The sequence below is a fragment of the Symphalangus syndactylus genome, chromosome 16 (assembly GCF_028878055.3).
Source record: "Symphalangus syndactylus isolate Jambi chromosome 16, NHGRI_mSymSyn1-v2.1_pri, whole genome shotgun sequence".
Classification (NCBI taxonomy): Eukaryota; Metazoa; Chordata; class Mammalia; order Primates; family Hylobatidae; genus Symphalangus; species Symphalangus syndactylus.
Window position 1 is genome coordinate 15,698,096 of NC_072438.2, and position 18,625 is coordinate 15,716,720.

The 18,625-nt window shown below is 53.7% G+C and overlaps 1 protein-coding gene across 3 annotated transcripts in view; it reads right to left on the bottom strand.

The window, feature by feature from the left end:
• WFS1 (wolframin ER transmembrane glycoprotein) overlaps positions 1 to 17,193 on the bottom strand; it is a 42,864-nt gene extending 25,671 nt beyond the window's left edge. Inside the window, exons 1-2 of one of the 3 annotated variants that reach the window (XM_063619729.1) lie at positions 17,176 to 17,193; positions 1,191 to 1,427 (exon numbers count right to left, since the gene is read on the bottom strand). In XM_063619729.1, coding sequence (XP_063475799.1) covers positions 1,191 to 1,427; positions 17,176 to 17,179 — 241 coding nt within the window. In that variant the 5' untranslated portion in view covers positions 17,180 to 17,193. Of the gene's footprint in view, positions 1 to 1,190; positions 1,428 to 8,775; positions 8,960 to 17,175 lie in introns of those variants that run through there. The other 2 variants (XM_055246001.2, XM_055246002.2) reach the window with 2 other exon arrangements.
• Between the last annotated feature and the right edge of the window lie 1,432 nt (positions 17,194 to 18,625).

The following is an 18,625-nucleotide window of genomic DNA, read 5'->3' on the forward strand; positions in this document are numbered from 1 at the left end:
CCTCCAAAACAAAGCACAGGAGCACAGTGATCTTTTAAGGAGATGCAAAGACAAACAGGGCCCAGGGCTGTGGTGAGTTTCCGAGGGCCCGCCCAGCATAAGTGGTACATGGGAGCCTCAGCGCGCTGCGACCACAGCAGGGAGGCCCCACGGCCCTGCCAGTGAGGTGACTGGGACAAGAAGGAAACCTGGGCCACTCGAGCACTTCGTCTCTCACCCGCTGGGTCTCTTGGGCAAGTCACCTAGACTCAGTGCCTCAGTTTCCCCTCTCAGGACTGCCATGAGGAGTCCCGCCCTGGCACATGGGCAAGGCTGGTGTACACAGCAGGCACTCACCATAGGTCTGGGGCTTCTGCATGGGCAGGAGGGGCAGTGATGAGCTGGGACTGAGCCTCCCTGGCAGCGGCCTCTCTAGCGAAAGTGAAGGCTGACCGAGGCCTGAGTCAGCTGGAGAAGGTGCCCAGGGGCCGGACTCCCCTGATCATATCCACCACCCTCACACCACCACCCGGGAACCAACAAGCCTATCAGCTCTGCCTGTGAACACCAAGGGCCTCAGCTCGGCCTTTGAACACCAAGGGCCTCGGTCAGCTCTGCCTGTGAACACCCAGGGCCTCGGTCAGCTCTGCCTGTGAACACCCAGGGCCTCGGTCAGCTCTGCCTGTGAAGACCAAGGGCCTCAGTCAGCTCTGCCTGTGAACACCCAGGGCCCCAGCATCCTGCCTCAGGATGGAGGTGAAGGACGCCCGTCCCTCACAAGTCTCCCTCAGGGAGAGGAGAAACTCAGCACCAAGGGCTTCGCCCGCACGTGGCCTCACTCCCGAGAGTGTGGCTGTCACCTCTGGCCTGCCACCCTAGTTGTTTACAGCAGGCCCGTGAATTTACTCCACACGTTTGGACGCTGTTGCAAATGGAAGCTGTGAAGTGCTGCAGAGGCCCTGGGAAGAGAAGGACTGCAGAGGAGTGGGGGCACCAGCACCACCTCGAGTGGGTGCCACACAGGTGGCTGGTGCAAGGCTCTGAGGAGGTGGGTAGCCCCAGTGGATGGATGCCTGTGCACAGCATGGGAGCTGCACAATGCTGAACTGCAGAGGACCTGGCGGGGGGACCCTCCAGGGGTGGCTGAACCCCGTTCCAACCCAGCTATCCTTGAACATGCCCCGCCTGGGCTTCCCAGCCTGCCCCCTTACCGGTGCCGTCTGCTCTTTCCCGGCTCCTGGTGTGCTGGGCCTGGGGCTCAGCGGGGGCCGCTGTGTCTCTAACACCAGGGCCAGGGCCAGCCTGGGGTCCGGGTGCTCGGGGCCTTTCGCTCCTCTCCTGCTCCAACGAGGCTGTGGCATTGAGTCGGGAACGCGCCTGGGGCTGCGGTGCTGGCGGGGGCTGTGGGCAGGAGGGGCCCAGCGGAGCAGTGTTGGAGTCCATCCTGCCTGGAAGAAAAGTCAAGGTCAGGCACACGCAGCACGGCAGAGCCCGCTCTGGCACTTAGTGTCTGCTGGAGACAGAAAAGCAGAGGGAGGCAGGTGGGAGCTGCCAGACACTCCATACAGGATCTCGCTAACACTCAGCACTGTCCCCATGGGCCAGCCCCGCTTCCAGGGAGGAAACCATGGGAGGACACTCACCCACGTGACTCTACAGATGGCACGGCACTTACCATCTCAGACCTGCACACGCCGAGGCCTGGAGTCCCTGCCTCACTGGGCATGAGCCACGCAACCCTGGCCTTCCCTCATCCAAGAAACGGGGATGATGGCAGCAACACCCAGAGCCCACCCATGTGAAGCCCGGCTGCAGGGGGCTGAATTGGGCCCCACATCATGTGCCCACCAATGTCTGTGAATGTGCCCTTATTTGGAAAAACAGGTCTTTGAAGATGTATTTAAGGATCTTGAAATGAGATCAGCCTGGAGTAGGGAAGCCCTGGCTCCAATAGCTAATGGCCTATAGGAAGAGGAGGGTAACAGAGCCAATGCGGACACGGGTGACAGCGGCCAAGGAGCAGGAGGACCACTGGCCACTGCCAGAAGCTGGACAGAGGCGAGGAACTGAGCCTCCCTCAGAGCCTCCAGGAGGGACCCACCCTGCCCAAACCTTGACTTCAGACTTCTGCCCCCAGAACCATCAAAGAACAAACCTCTGTTGTTTTAAGCCACCAAGTTTCCAGTAGTTTCTTACAGAAGCCCTAGAAAACTAATACGCTGGTACTGAGTAAAGTTAAGTAAATATGAGAGGGGAAGGGAGCTGGGGAGGGTGGAAGAGGGCAGGGGAGAGAAGAGGGGGAGCCAAATGGGTGGAGCCGGGATTCATACCCAGATCTGCCGCTCCACAGCCCCTACCCCAGGCCCAAGCCACAGGACCGAAGTCACAGGAATGATGCCCCAGAAATCAACACACATAGTAAAAAGCAAACTAAGGCAAACAGTGCGGCGGGGGCATCAGAAGAGACTAGAGTGCGCAGAGATCCCGTGACCCATGTCACGCTGGAGCAAGGGCTTTATTTTATTCAACAGAGGCCCTCACATGCTGCTTAGCAACATGGAAAAACACCACCATCCCTGTAATGAAGGACAACCACCGGCCACAGACACAGAGCTGAAAGCGCTGCAGGATCCTGAGCCCCAGACCCGGATGGGCCCTGGATGAGCTGTGTTAGGGGTGGGATGCAAACCCCTGGCGCTGCTGAACCTTGGACCTGCTGCTGTGAGGCTGTGGAAACTTTTCCTCAGATTCCCAAATGACCATCCCAAGGACCTCAGGGTCCACAGCCATCCTCTGAGGCACAGAGCAGGGAGAGGCTGGTAACAGAGAGTCTTGCTCCCAGCCCCAAGCTGCCGCGGCGCTGTGCTCCTGGCTCTGTGCCCACCAACTGTGTGGTCCTGAGCAGCCCACATCCCTCTCTGCACCTCAGCCTCCTCATCTGAAAATGGGGACGGGGCAACTGTGAGGACCAGTGAGAGCAGACAGCATGGGCAGCACGAGGGAGTCCCCTGGCCGCCTCTGAACACCCAGCGCTTGGCACGGGGCCGGATCCGAGTAGGTGCCCAGAGGTCACCTTTGGGGGCAGCTGTGACTGGAAGAGTCAGGAGTGGCCCCAGCCTCCATACACAACAATTTCTGCTCCATTCCCAGCTGCAAATGGGTCCTAAAGATCAGATCGGTGCCGCTCAGAACTCTGCTGCTCAAGAACTCTGCAGATTTCAATCCACACGTTCCTCCCTCAGAGGGACTGAGCCCTTAGTTTAAAACATCCCCCAGGTGCAAAGAATGCATGGTCAAGCTTGGGAGCCTGCTCCATCCTGTTTCCAAGTTCCAAGCTCCCGGGAACTGGCACCTTCCACAAAAGCAGCCATTTAACTGCACGTGCAGACCTAAGTGTCCCCTTAGCTGCGGCAGAGAAATACAGGATTGCACATAGAACCCACACAGGATCGCAAACAGAACCATGGTCCTGCAGGCCACCGGACCACCTGAGACGGTAAAAAGTCAGGTCTTCAAATGACATGTGGCCATGTCTACCTTCTCTCCCATGGTTCCCATTGCCCCCAAGTCAGGTGTCACTTTCTCAGACAGAGAGAGGGTACCTTAACTGAGGGGTGACCTACGCCAGGGCATCTCTGCTATCAAGACCAACAGCTCTGTTCTCGGTACTTGTCTTTTCTCATGAGTTTCTCGTATGGCCCTGGAAGGTAGGTCCTATTGTTGTGAGTTCCTCGCATGGACCTGGAAGGTAGATCCCGTTGTCATCCCAGAGTTATAGATGGGGAAATGTTTTATCCTTCAACCTCACCCCACTTCACAGACAGGAACGCAGGTGCAGGGAGGGGAGGGACCTGCTCAAGGTCAAACAGCTCCAGATACCAGACCTGAAATTCAAATCCAGACCTGCCCAATTCTAACGCTTCTGCAAGCTCATTTCTGAAAAAGACGACTTTGAAATCCGACCGCCACTGCACCCTCTCTCCCAGGGCCCGTTCACTGCAAAACACTGGCTACCCTTCAACATCAGCACACAAACGCTGACCTCCACACTTCTGTTTCCACAGGGCCCTCTTCCCGGAATGCCTTCCTACCCTCCTCCCCCAGCCTAGACCCTAAGCACCCTTCAAGTCAAGAGCTCCAGCGATACCTCCTTTGTGGGAGCTTCCAAGCTATGTCTGTCCCGAGTCCTTGTCTTCCTCACCTGCCCAGGTAAACACACAGCACTCAGGTGATCACCTCTTCATCAGAGCCCTCCCTCTGCTAGAGGTTACAGCTGGAAGCAACATGGCATGGGGCATCAGTTTCAGTTACCCTTACTAGTGGCCACATGACCTCACTGTGTCTGTTTCCCCATATGTAAAATGGGGATAGCACCTCCCACATAGGGGTGCTATGGGGATTACGTATGTGACAGAAGAGAAAGCAAACTATTGGGCATTTAAAAAAACCCTAAGCCGGCCGGGCGCAGCGGCTCATGCCTGTAAACCCAGCACTTTGGGAGGCCGAGGCGGGCGGATCACGAGGTCAGGAGATCAAGACCATCCTGGCTAGCACAGTGAAACCCTGTCTCTATTAAAAATACAAAAAATTAGCCAGGCGTGGTGGCGGGCACCTGTAGTCCCAACTACTTGGGAGGCTGAGGCAAGAGAACGGTGTGAACCCGGGAGACAGAGCTTGCAGTGAGCTGAGATCGCGCCACTGCACTCCAGCCTGGGTGACAAAGCGATACTCCGTCTCAAAAAAAAAAAAAAAAAAGAAAAACCCTAAGCCATTACTCCCAGGTGCTAAACAAAGGCATGTTCAGTTGGAAAACACTTCATAAAAGGGATTTCAGGAAAACAGATTCTAGCTGGCCTATGTACCATGTATGTCACACTGCAGTTAAAAAAAAAAAAAAAACTGTTTAAAGTAAAATCTCTGGTTAGTAAGAATGGATGAATACAGGAGGATTAATTTTCAGGTTCTCTGAGGGTTGGCCAAGTCTGGTTTGGATCAAAGGGCTTGTTATTTCAAAACAAGCACAACAATTCCTGGTCACGGTTGGTCACAGGAACAATGAAGATCAGAAAAGATCTCCGGGTGAAGGACCTGCTGTCTGGTCCTTCCCTCTCTGAGTCTTCCTGCGTGTGACAGCCACTGTCAGCCCTGAGGGCAGGGGCTGCAGCTTATCCACTCAAAGACCTGCTGCCTTGCCAGGAATACATTAAGCACTTAATGCACGTGGGCAGAAGCCTGAGGCAGTCTGGCCTAGGGCAGGAGCACCATCCAGGCAATAATGCCGTGGGACCTTAGCAAGTCCCTCCCCCAAACCCCAGCATCCAGGCATCTTCAGCTGCATCCACTCTGCACCCTCAGATCCCTACCTGCACGGTGGGGCACTCAGCCCCAACTCCCTACTGGTGACCAGAGCAATGGCTTAGAAGCCGTCACTGTATAAGATCCACAAAAGCAAAGTTGCTAGCATTCTTTCCCCATGAGCACTGAGGCGTATTTTTATCCCATCCAAACACAAACACCGGCACCAGGGAGTTCAGCTGAGAGGCCGCCACCTGGAGAGGGCTGCAGGCACCATGCATCCACTCAGACCCGCAGCAGAATGACCACATGTGGCCTTCTGCCCTAAGGGCTCTGGCCCTCACCCAGGCCACCCCCATTCTGTTCTCTCTGTGGGGGCAACCCCACCTCCCAAGCCAGCGCCTCAGAAACAGCCCCCTTAGGAAGCCGAGATGATGTTCACACTCTCTCTGATCAGTGCCTCTGCCTCCAGGATGCCAGTCCAGGGGAGTCACTGGAGATGCCCTTGGGGCTCACACACAATGTCCGTCCCATGGCACTTTCAGCACTGTCCAGAAAGGGGCTGGCTATAAAGCCTACACCCCTCCATATGGTGCAACGCGGTACAGCTGGTAAACGTGACCTCGTACATGAACGTTTCGAGACAAGGAAAAGGTGGGCATGACACTGTTAAGGCAGGATTTAAAGCAGCAGAAGATATTAGCCGGAGTCTGTTTAGGATGAAAACAAAATTTATCTGCCAAAAAATGGAAGAAAACGCCCCCTAAAAAAGATACTTGCTGTCTCTGGGGATAAAGCTTATGGCGCGGTTTCATTTTATTCTTCTTTTAAACATATTTCCCTAGTTTTCTATAATGAATGTGTAATGTTTTTGAAATTAAAGCAAATATTATTTTAAAACCCATCTGTGAGCAAGCCCTAAGGGAGCAGGCCCAGGAGGTCCCGGCCCTGGGATGTCTGCTCTGGCCTGGCCTGACCCAGCCCCCTGGCACAGGGCTGCTCCTCAAGGCAAGGGCACAAAGCCCTTGATGGATCCCAGGTACCTATTTTTGCTCAGAGCATTAAGGGACAAACCAAGGAACATTCCAGCTCTATCCAATGTGGTACATTCACAGGAACAGAGGGATTTGAATTGGGACTGCCCCAAGCAGCAGTCATGACAGCCACAGTGGCCAAGCCCCCACCACACACCTGGCACCTGCTCCAGGCCTGGCCTGGATGGGCAGCAGGTGTGGACTGAGGGTAGGTCCATCTTGTGCCAAGCGCTGTGCTGGGCCCCCTGCCCTAGAGAAGTCTTGTCCAGGGCCAGCGTTGGAGCAGCTTCATCTAGATGGGAAGGGTAACACCTAAACAGACACCCACAAAGATGGCACAGAAGGGGGCCCTCACTCCACTGTGGGAAGAGGCAGGCCAGTAATCCTGCATGAGGCCTTGACTGAGCCTCTGGACAAGCAGGCAGGAGCCAGGCAAGGTGGGAGGTGGCTGGGCATTCCAGCAGGGGTTGTGCCCAGAAGAGGAGGCAGCAGAGGGACAGTGAGCCAGCCTTGTGGCCAGGAACACACAGGTGGCTGGGAGGTGACTGCTGGGGAGAGGACACAGGAGGGAGAGGCTGAGTGAGCAGCGAGGCGAGGTGGGTCCCTGAGGGCCCGAAGGAATGCCAGCTCAGGAGGCGGACCTGACCCGATAGCCCAGAGGGAAGTGGCAGCTGAAGAACAGCAGGGCTGTGTGCAGCCAGGCCCGGATCGGGACCAGGGAGGAGCCTGGGGGCCGTTCAGGGAGAGGAAAGGGTCCTGAACCAGGGCAGGTATCCCAGTGAGGCTCAGGAGCCAGGAGAGACAGGAGAGAACCAACTGGGAGTGAGGAATGAAGGGCACAGGGGGTGGTCTGGTTTGTGGCTGGGACTGGCTGGCTGTAGTGGTACCACTTCCGGAGGTAGGGAAGTGGGAGGGGAGGGGAGCCGTGTAGACATAAAGCTCCCGACCTATTATAATTCTTATTGCCACCGTCAAGGATGGGTGTTTCGGGTCTGTCCGGCAGTGCAGACATCTCTGGGGGTTGAGACTGAGCTGGAGTCCCCTCTGTGACCAGCCCCAGAAGCCTGTCCAGCCCTGGTCCAGGATGGGCAGGGGAGGCCTAAGTCAGAGATGCCCTCCATGCTCTTCCATCCTGGGAAAGAAGGTGAGACGGCGTCTCCCAGCCAACTTTTCCTGTGTCTGCGAAGGGAGGAGGACAAACCAGCAGGCAGGGAAAAGAGGCGGAAATGTGGAGGAGCCTCCCTCTAAATCCCTGGTTGGATACAATGGAGACCCCATGGGAATAACAGACCCTTGGAGACAAAAGTAAACAGGTGGGGACAGTGGCAAAGGTGGCCTCTGGGCTTCCCGTGGGCTCCCTCCCCTGCTGCAGAGAACAGGCAGCCAGCACATGGGGTACCCAGGGCACAGCTCTTTGAGTGATGGATGCTGGCAGAAGAGAAAGCCCTTTACAAACTGCAAAGCCCTGGGCCAAATGCCAGGGGTCATTGTCCAAGGTGAGGAGAGGCGGGGCTGCTTCTGGAGACATGGGGCAGAGGCTTCACACAGGCTCTGCCCCGATCAGCTTCGTGGTCCTGGGCTGGCACCAAACCCTGCTGAGCCTCAGCTTCCTGGGGTGTCAAATGGGGACTATAACTTCTCCGCCTAAGGCTACTGAGAGGGTTAAATCTGGGTGGTGGGGGGATTGCACAAATGCGACTTCCTTGGAATTCATAACATCAACTACTAAGTGGGTGAGAGGCCAAGGCGCCATCACATCCAAAACAGCTGGGCAGGATTCTCCAGAAAGTTTTCGTTGATCAAACAAAAAGCTAATGATCCAGAGGGTGGAGTTCATCATACGAGGCAGGGTCCAGGTGCTGCCACTGAAACCTCTCAACTCTCTACTGTGAGGCCGGGAGACGGAGAGGAACTGCCACGGCGCTCCTAAGTGGGCTGTGAGGATTCAGAGTGTCCCCTAAGCTGCCCCTCGGGCGGGCCGGGTCCCCCTGGGGGACTGAACCCCCCTTCCCCCCACAACACCTCCCGCGGGCCCAGGCGCGTTCCAGCGGCCGGGCAGGCACCGAGGGCGGCCGTGGGTCCTGGGACCGCGGGGGAGGGGCATGACGGGGCAACTCGAGGGGGATGGTGCGGGGCGAGGGGAGGGGGCCTGGCCGCCGGCCGCTCCGCCTCTCGGGCCTGCTGTCCCGCCCGCGGCGGGGCTCCAGGCGACAGCGCGCGGGGGACCGGGGCGCGCCCCCCGGGTGACTCGTTCGGGCCCGGGACAGGGGTCGCCTCGCGCGTTGCAGAGCGGGCGGGACCCCCGGCCCTCCAACTTCGGGGACCTTGCCGGGACTTTGGGGCCTGCCACCCATCAGCTCGGAAGGGGAAACTGAGGCCCGAGGCGGACAGTGCCTCAGGGCTCTTGCCCGCCTCCTGCGCGCTGCCCACAGCCACCGCGCCACTGCCCCAGCCCCGAAGTACTCACCAGCCTGTGAGTGGGCCGCACGCGGTGCTGCGACGCCCTGGGGCCTCTGGGCCGTTAGTAAAGTTGTTCGGGAGCAGCTGAACGCGGCGCAACCGGGAGATCTGCGGCCGCGGGGTAGCAACCTGCACTGGCTGCTGAAGAGCCGGCTAGCGCGGCCTTCTGCACGAGGGGGCGGGGCAGGGGCGGGGCCTTCAGCCTTCCTCCACTCCAGACGCGGACCCCCGGATGCGGCGCCAGCTCGGCCTGCTGAGCGGCCGGAGCAACCGCCAATCACTCCACACCTCCGCCAATCATGGTGCGCCTCGCCTAGCTGCGGGCCGGCACTCCCCATGCGCGGTTGGGCCCGAGGGGCCAGAGGGCGGTTCCGGCTCGCCCACAGCGAAAGTTTCCGAGCGGACTCGGGCCCCGGCCCCGCCCCGCCTGCAGAACGTCCAGTTGCTTAGCGAGGCCGCTCGCCTTCTCCTGTAACAGGTGGTTTGGATCCGTGAAAAGGCTCCGGCCACCTTTCATCCACCACTCCGGCCTCAGCGGCCCCAACTGCAGATTCATTATATTTGCTGTTGCAATATTAACACACGTCTTGAGCGCCTATTCCAGCGCTGCAAGAGAGTCTAAGGGCTCCCCTAATAACAGCAGCAGAGATGGAAAAATGGGGCCTGTTTGGAACGAGTGTCTGCAGCCAAGTACTGCTTTCAGTGCCCAGAATCAAATGCAGTGTAGCAAGCTTTTCACACGGTGACTGTGGGATTCCTTTAAAGCGTGTGTTAGCCCAGGGAGTGAGCAAGGCTCAGGCAGTTTGGAGACTCTCGTTTGGTTCATGTCTGGGAAGCGTGGTTTGGAGATGAGGGCGAGGGTCTATCCTTGAGAGGCCCTCGGGAATGTGAGACCCTGCCTGCTCTGTCTCTGATCCCCACAGCCAACCTGAGATACCTGTCCTAGTTATCACAGCAGAAACTGCGGCTCGGAGTGACTGTCAGAGATAATACTTACCAACGTGTTGGGAGCAAATATTCCAGATGGCTTTGGAGATGAGTTCTGAACACACTACTTCGGAGGACTTTTGTCAAAGCGGCGTAGTTCAAGTCAGTCACCTCACTTGATTCTCCAGCTGCCCCCACTGCCCACCCCCGATCCCCAATGTTCACCTGTGACTCTGTGAGGCTCACAGAGGAAGGAAGAACACCTGCCATCAGCCTCGCCTGCTCTGTCCAGGTTGGCTTAGGGGCTTTCACAGCTTTCAAGGGCCCCCCTAGTGACCCAAGGAGGGAGGTGGCATTGGGCCCATTTTTTATTCATGTGAAAATTGAGGCCCAGACATAGTTATTTGCCCAAAGTCTTGAAGATGTCTTTCCACCTTATCATACACTAACTGTAGGAAATTTGGAGAATTACTAAAAGTAGGAAGGAGAAAAAAAATCACTCAAAGATGATCACTGTTCACATTTTGAGATATATGCACATTTAAGAAAATAGTAAATATTAATGTGAACACACAATCACAGAGAGGCTGAGGCACTTCACAAACCCTTTGCAGGGGCTCATTAAGCAGAGAGAAGAGGACAGATTGGAAAGTTCCTCCTGTGGAGGTCTAAGGGAAGAGAGAAAGTACAACAAAAATCTACAAGACGGCTTAAGGAGCCTCTATCAGAACACAGCAACACTGAACATATTCCGTGGAGCTAAAAGACTGAAAAAGCAACAGGCAAATTCAGAAAGAGAAGAGTGGAGGTGAGGACAACTGAGCAAACTGGAAGATAATGTGGAGTAAATGCTGCATGATGTAGAGGAAAAGCACACGAAAATCATCGGGACAAAAAGCAGAGACTGGAAAGACAGTTCCAGGAAGTATATTGCGCAAAGGACAGGTACTCCAGGAAGAGCTGGAGGAGAAACAGAGGTTAGGAAAGTGCCAGGAGAAAGTGTCCCTGGGAATCGCAGATGCCAAGGATAAAGAGACGGTCTTGCAGAGTTCCAGAAAGAACAGGTCACATCTAAGGGGAGGAAAGTCGAAGTGGTTCCTAGGGGACTTTGGAGCAATGTCCAGGGACTCTGATGATAGGATCAAGGCTACTACAGGATTCATCTGTCTGGACAAAAGAGAGAAAATATCCAACGTGGTAAGACAGAGAAAGGACCCCAGCCATGTCCCCTTTCAGAGGAAGATATTCAGAGTTCCCCCGTCACCGAGACAGTTCAATCACAGTAGAGATTTCAAGACAGAGCAAACGCTCAGAACAGGAAGTGGTATTGAGCAATGACCCTTGCAAAATATACAGTATGGCTAAGCCACATGTGCCTGTGATTTGGTACTAGCAATGCCACATAAGGATTCTTAGAACATAAGCTACATGCTGCAAGAGAAAGTTGTATTAGCCTGGAACTAAAAAAAAAATAGAATCTTATCACGGAGAAGTCAGAATATTTTAAGATCACATTTGGTTGAGGGGAGAAGGAGGAAGTAAAGGATCTGATTTGGTGAGTGGGGAAGGAAAGCCTTATTGGTGGTTGGGAGGGGTGCTTCATTACCATTTACTTTTAATACATTAGCAGGGAAAGATTGGTTTAATTATGACTCTCAGGTGGGGAAGGAAAGCCTTATTGGTGGTGGGGAGGGGGGCTTCATTACCATTTACTTTTAATACATTAGCAGGGAAAGATTGGTTTAATGATGACTCTCAGGAATTGGAAAGTAGCAACTCACGGGAAAGAAGCAGAGTAGAACTCCTGAATTACTAGGTAGAAGTTGGGGGAGGGGTGGAGGGAGAGTAAGGAAGCAAAATTAAGGGGGAAAAGTAAATAATAGCAAGAACAATAAGCTTAATAACAGTAAACATAAGATGAGATAAAATAAATAAAGCCATGGCTACCAGCCTTTGTAACACAGATGAATGGGCTGAATTTCCCATCCAAAGTCTGTAAGATTGGGGCAAAAACTAAAGTCCAGTTAAGCGCTATTTACAAGAAAACGCACCAAAAATATTGAGAAGTAGAAGCTCACAGCAGACATTTGAAAAATGGCAAATTACTACTGATAAGGAAGAACACATGGTGGAAAGCATTCACGGGAACAGAGTGGTATTATGTAAGGGTGCCAGGCACAATCCACAAAGATTTCATTGTCGTGAATCTGAATGAGCCAGAAAATCTAGTAGCCACACACTTAAAGCAATAACTGCTAGAAATACTAGAACTTATTAAAACACACCTCTGGTGGAAGAAAGAGCCAGCTGTTCGATGCTATCTCTTCTAGGACACCTGTCCTCATTTCCCCAAGAGCTGAGCTCTGCATGTTGCTGTTGAGTATTGAATGAATGAATGAATGAGTGGATGGATGGATGAGTCAGCTATGCAAGGAATTCATATAAGCTCTTTCTTGCCCATAGGACAGTGTCCAAACTCTTTAACCTGACATCCAAATATGCCCCCCACAATTCAGTCCTTTGATGTCTGCCCATGATTTTCAGACTCTGCATTCAAGTTCCTGCCCCACTTCCTTCCCTGCACCTATTTAAAACCTACCTCCATTTACTCAACAAACATTTACTGACTTTTGGCCGGGTGTGGTGGCTCACGCCTGTAATCCCAGCCCTTTGGGAGGCCGAGGTGGGTGGATCACTTGAGGTCAACAGTTCGAGACCAGCTTGGCCAACATGGTGAAACCCCATTTGTACTAAAAATACAAAAAAAAATTAGCCAGGTGTCGTGGCACATGCCTGTAATCCCAGCTACATGGGAGGCTGAGGCAGGAGAATCGCTTGATCCCAGGAACTGGAGGTTGCAGTGAGCCGAGATCACGTCACTGCACTCCCGCCTGGGCAACAGAGTGAGACTCCATCTCAAAAATAATAACAATAATAATAAAATAAGTAAAAATTAAAACATATAAACATTTAGTGACATCCTACCTGTTCCAGGCATTGGGCTACATGCCAAGTATTCAAAGAAAATGAAGACAGAGGCTTGGTGAGTTACCATCTGAAAGAGAGCAGAGTTTGGGGGTTTACAGGCTATTGCTGTACCAGGCCCCCAAAGAGATCACTTCCTGGAGCCTGTGAGTGGTATCTTATTTAGAAAAGGGTTTTGCAGATGTGATTAAATAAGGATTTTGAGAAGGGGCCACTAGCCTGGCTTGTCTCCTTGCAGGAGAGAGGCAGACAGAGATCTGACCACACACAGAGAAGTTGATGTGGACATAGAGCAGAGACAGATTCCAAGATGCTGGCATTGAAGATAGGAATTATGTGGCCACAAGTGAAGGAATGCAGGCAGTCCCCAGAATCTGGAAGAGCGGGGAACAGATTCTCCTTGCCTTTTGCCCAGTGTTACTGATTTCAGACTTCCGACCTCCGTAACTGTGGCAGAATCCATTTCTGTGGTTTAAGCTACTGAGTGTGGCAATGAGTTTTTAGCCCACTGAGTTAATGAGATAAGAACACCATGGGCCAGGCATGGTGGCTAACGCCTGTGATCCCAGCACTTTGGGAGGCCTGGGTGGGGGGGGGGGGCATGGATCACCTGAGGTCGGGAGTTCGAGACCAGCCTGACCAACATGGTGAAACCCTGTCTCTACTAAAAATACAAAATTAGCCGGGCTTGATGGCACATGCCCCTAATCCCAGCTACTCGGGAAGCTGAGGTTGCGGTGAGCCGAGATCACACCATTGCACTCTAGCCTGGGCAACAAGAGCGAAACTCCATCACACACAAACAACAAAACAAAAAAAAACCCAACATGTGGGGCTGCTTGGGCGTGGTGGCTCACACCTGTCATCCCAGCACTTCGGGAGGCCAAGCCAGGGGGATTGCTTGAGCCCAGAAGTTCAAGACCAGCCTAGGCAACATGGCAAAAACCCATTTCCACAAAAAAATTTAAAAATCAGTCAGACATGGTGGCACGTGCCTGTAGTCCCAGCTACTCAGGAAGCTGAAATGGGAGGATTGCTTGAACTGGGGAGTTTGAGGCTGCAGTGAGCCAAGATTGCACCACTGCACTCCAGCCTGGGCATCAGAGTGAGACCCTGTCTGAGAAGAAAAGAAAGGAAGGGAAGGGAAGGGGAGGGGGAGAGGAGGGGAGGGGAGGGGAGCGGAGGGAAGGGAAGGGAAGGGAAAAAGTAAAAGAGATAAGAAAAGAAAGAACAGAACATGTTGAGACATATTGGCCACACATTGGACTTCTAGCACAGCGAAACCCTAGGACTACCCTTGTCGGCATCCCTGGGAGCCAGGCCCAGGAATCTGCATTTTACCAGGTTCCTGGGGGGTTTGTGAGACATAGGAGCATTTGAGACCCATGACTATAAAGCAGGGTGGTTCATAGTGTGGTGGGTCCACCAGACCAGCAACATGAGCATCCAGCATTCCTCAGTCACCTGGACGCCTGTTACGAATGCAGAATCCCGCGCCAACCATGGACCTACTCAGTCAGAATTTGCATTTTAATAAGATGCCCTTGGGATTTGCATGCACATTAAGGTTGGAGCCAGTGGTGGCATATGCCTGTAGTTCCAGCTACTGGGGAGGCTTGGGCCGGAGGATTGCTTGAGCCCGGGAGTTCAAGACCACCCTGGATGACATAGTGAGACCCTGTTTCTAAATAAATAAATAAAGCAAGATAGAGAAGCCGTGCTCCAAGCCGGAGGTGCTTAGCTCAGGCTGTGCACATAGAGCCACCTGGAGAGCTTGTCCTGCCCAGGCCAGCTGGACCAGAAGTCTGCATTCTATGGGGAGTCCTGGAGAGGGGTGCAGCAGAGGAGCTGCATGGGTGCCTTTCCAATTTAGCAAGGTCTGGAGCTCACTCAGGCCATGTGCCCCATCCACTGCCTCTTTCCTGAGGCCATCCCACCAGGCCTTGACCATGCCTAAGGTAGGAAGCTCTCTTTGCTGTTACACCCCGACAGATCTTCCTAACACAATGTGACATACAGGGCGGCCTCCCTCACTGTCCGAGGGTCTCAGGGTATGGAAGCTTCCCAAGATCACACACCCTGCAGCTGCTGGGCCGTAGAGCCTCTGGGCTCCCACCCCCCTCCTTCCTCCTCCCCCACTTCCCTGCTCATATCCCACCCTGGGCCCACCACTCCTCCCTCCTTCCCAATGTTCCCTTTATAAACCTGAGTTCCCTGCCCACTCCACAGTCTCCTTGGAATCACAGCCCAAGTGGCTGGAGTTGTGGCTGGTGGGGGTGTCATGGGGGGCTTGGTGCTGGTCACACGGCTCTGTGTCACCAGGGCTGGTGCCACATCAGAGGCCCACGCCTGCCAGCACCTCCACACACACCCCCATGCACACGCCCACCTGCCACACACATGTACTGCATTGTCACCGGGTAGTTCTGAGCCCTCCCATGGGTCTGAGTCGTGATGTGCTCATCTCTGAAGGCAGACAGCGAATGCCACTTAACAGCCCGCAGATGAGTCACCAAGTGCATTGGGAAGTTTCATTTGGGGAATTAAAAAAAAAAAAAAAAAAAGCCAGGATGCAAAAGCAACTTTGAGGCAGAAGAAGGAAAATGCCTGTGTGGGGAGAGTCGCTGTTCCCAGGCCTGCCTGTGTCCCAGTCATGCCCCTATGTCACTGAGCACTGCCAGCTGAGATCCCCCACCTCCCCCAGCCCTCCCCTTCGAAATGGGCCCAGCCTGCCCTGGATGCAGGGAGGAGTGACCGTGACAGCAGCCAGCATGGGGCCTGGGCACAGGTCTCAGGTCCCAGGGCTGTGTCACCAGGACTGGACACAGGACACAGCAGCAGCAGGGGCCTCATTTGCTGAGCACATCAATGTGCCCACCCCGTGCAGCTGTCATTTCATGCTGAGTCTCTCTTACAAACGTCGGTCATTGGCAGGACGGGGCATTCGTTCAACACCTGCTACCCACTCCCTCACAGGTCTCGCTGGGTGCCCTGGTGTGAGGTGGAAGGGTCTAAGGCACATAGCCCCGTACCTGCTCTGGAGGGGCCTGTTAGGTCCAGAAGCTGGAAACCCCAGCCACTGTTATTCTGGGGAGGGGCTAAACAGAGGAGAAGTGATGACAGCCTGCAGATTCCTGGCAGGGGGAGAAATTGCAGCAGGTGATGGTGGTCAGGGAAGGCTCCCTGGAGGAGGTGCTGGCTTTATTCTGCCCCCTACTCCCCCCAGGTTTTTTTGAGATAGGGTCTCACTCCCTTGGAGTGTAGTGGTGTGATCTTCCCAGGCTCAGGTGATCCTTCTACCTCAGCCTCCAAAGTAGCTGGGACTACAGGTACACACCACCACATCTAGTTACTTTTTGTATTTTCTGTAGAGAAGGGGTTTTGCCATGTTGCCCAGGCTGGTCTTGAACTCCTGAGCTCAAGTGATCCTCCCATCTCTCTCTGCCCCCCAAAGTGCCGGGCGTACAGGTGTGAGCCCCCACACCCAGCCACCCCCTATCCCTTTTTAATAGACCTTATTTCTAAGAGCAGTTTGGGGTTCCCAGCAAAGCTGAGTGGAAAGTGCAGACAGTTCCCATAGACCCCACATCTCCCCATGCAAAGCCTCCCCACACCTGTTCCAATGGATAACATGCACTCACACATTGCTATCTCCTAGAGTGCAGCATTTACATCGGGGGCCACCCTGGGCATTGTGTATTCTGTGGGTTTGGAAAAATGTAGAAAGACGTGGACCACCACTGCCGCATCATACAGACTGGCGTCACTGTCCTAAGGCTCTTTACACTCCACTGATTCATCCCTCCCTCCTGCTGCCTCCTGGCAACCACGGATCTTTTCCCAATCTCCATGGTTGTGCCCTGTCTGGAATGTCACAGAGTTGGAATGGTGCAGTGTGTAGACTTTTCAGCCTGACTCCCTTCACTCCGTGATATGCAGCTCAGCTTCCTCCATGGTTTTCCATGGCTTGATAACTCATTTCTCTTTATTGGTGAGTAATATTCCATTGTCTGGATGGACCACAGCTTACGTATCCACTTATGTATCTACTCACCTCCCGAAGGGCACTGTGATTGCTTCCAAGAGGCACTGATTTAAATCAGGGAACTGAGCATGGGGAGGGGTTATGACATGCTTAGGCAATGTCATTAGACCTGGAGCAACTCATTGGACCTCCCTGAGCATCAGCTCAGTAAATCCTTTGTCCCAAAGGGTTATTGGGAAGACCTGGGAGCTAACCTGTGTGGAAGTGGAGCTGGTGGACATCAGCTTCCTCCATAACCACACCAGAGACCATTACCACCCCTTCCTGAATACTGATTACACCTGGTGGCTCATTAAATCCACACGACAACCTGGGAGGTGAGATCGTCCCCAGGCTATAGACCAGGAACCAGAGGCTCTGAGAGATTGAGTCCTGTGCCCATGGCCACTCTGGGTCACCTCTTTGGTCTGACGGCCTCCAATCCCTGCTGCAATGCCACCCCACACTTACCCATGTCTGAAACCCAGCAAGCTCCCTTCTGCATTTCAGGTGCCTGTAAAGAAGGTAACACACAGGTCACGAAAGATGTTTTCTTAGACAAACACCCCTGAGGTGTGGTTTGGGGTGGGGGGGCATTTTCAGCATCTCCTTACTTCTTTTTCTTTTCTTTTCTTTTTTCTTTCTTTCTTTTTTTTTTTTTTTTTGAGACAGAGTCTTGTTCTGTCACCCAGGCTGGAGTGCAGTGGCGTGATCTCGGTTCACCAAAACCTCAGCCTCCTGGGATCAAGCAATCCTCCTACTTCAGCATCCCAGCAACCCTGTAGCTGGGACTACAGGCACACTCCACCATTCCCAGCTTTTTTTGGGGGGGGGTATTTTTTGTAGAGATGAGGTCTTACATGTTGCCCAGGCTGGTCTTGAACTCCTGGGCTCAAGCAATCCACCTGCTTCAGCCTCCCAAACTGCTGGGATTACAGGCAACAGCCACCACCCTGGCCTCCTCCCTCACTTCTTTCAGCCCTGAGTCCCTCCTGTCATTGTTTCAAAACCCAGAGCTAGGCTGGGTGCGGTGGCTCACGCCTGTAATCCCAGCACTTTGGGAGGCTGAGGCAGGCGGATCACGAGGTCAAGAGATCGAGACCATCCTGGCCAACATGGTGAAACCCCATCTCTACTAAAAATACAAAAATTAGCTGGACATGGTGGCGTGTGCCTTTAGTCTCAGCTACTCGGGAGGCTGAGGCAAGAGAATCATTTGAACCCGGGAGGCGGAGGTTGCAGTGAGCTGAGATTGCACCAATTCACACCAGCCTGGTGACAGAGCAAGACTCCGTCTCAAAAAAAAAAAAAAAAAAAAAACAGCTGGTGGGAGAGGGAACTTCTTGTTCACTTTAGCAGGAACCAATAGAACAAAATTTTAGACATCACGGCACTTAGGAAATGTCAAGAAGAGCCAAAAATTACCCAACTCAAAATCCTCCCCAAAACTTTCCGGACACCTGCTTGGCTTGGTAGCAGTGATCAGAATAGCACAGCTCCACGTTGCCATAGAGACGGGCAGAGAAAGTGGGGGGCGGGGTGGGGAGCACTTTTGATGTTTGTGGGAGCAATTTGAACAGTTTTAGCAAAGGAGATATTGTTTTTGACAATCTTTAGAAATATAAATTACCCAGAAGCTTGCCGTGATCACAGATCATTGTTTTCCTTAATTGTTCAATACAATGGAAGCTGCCAGACTCTGGTTGCAACTTGCTTTGTGAAATGCCAAAGAGCTTCTGGTAAGAGAAAGAGAAGAAACTTGGGTATAGGAATTCTCCTGGCACTTTCTCTAGGGCTGCTGTTCTGGTGGGATCCAAAATGCTACATGAACTCGTTTCAGGTTTTTCCTGGGGATAATGTAGTCCTGGTGGTGACTCTCGATTCTACTTACCTTTGTCCTGCCCCAGTGCAGGGACCACAG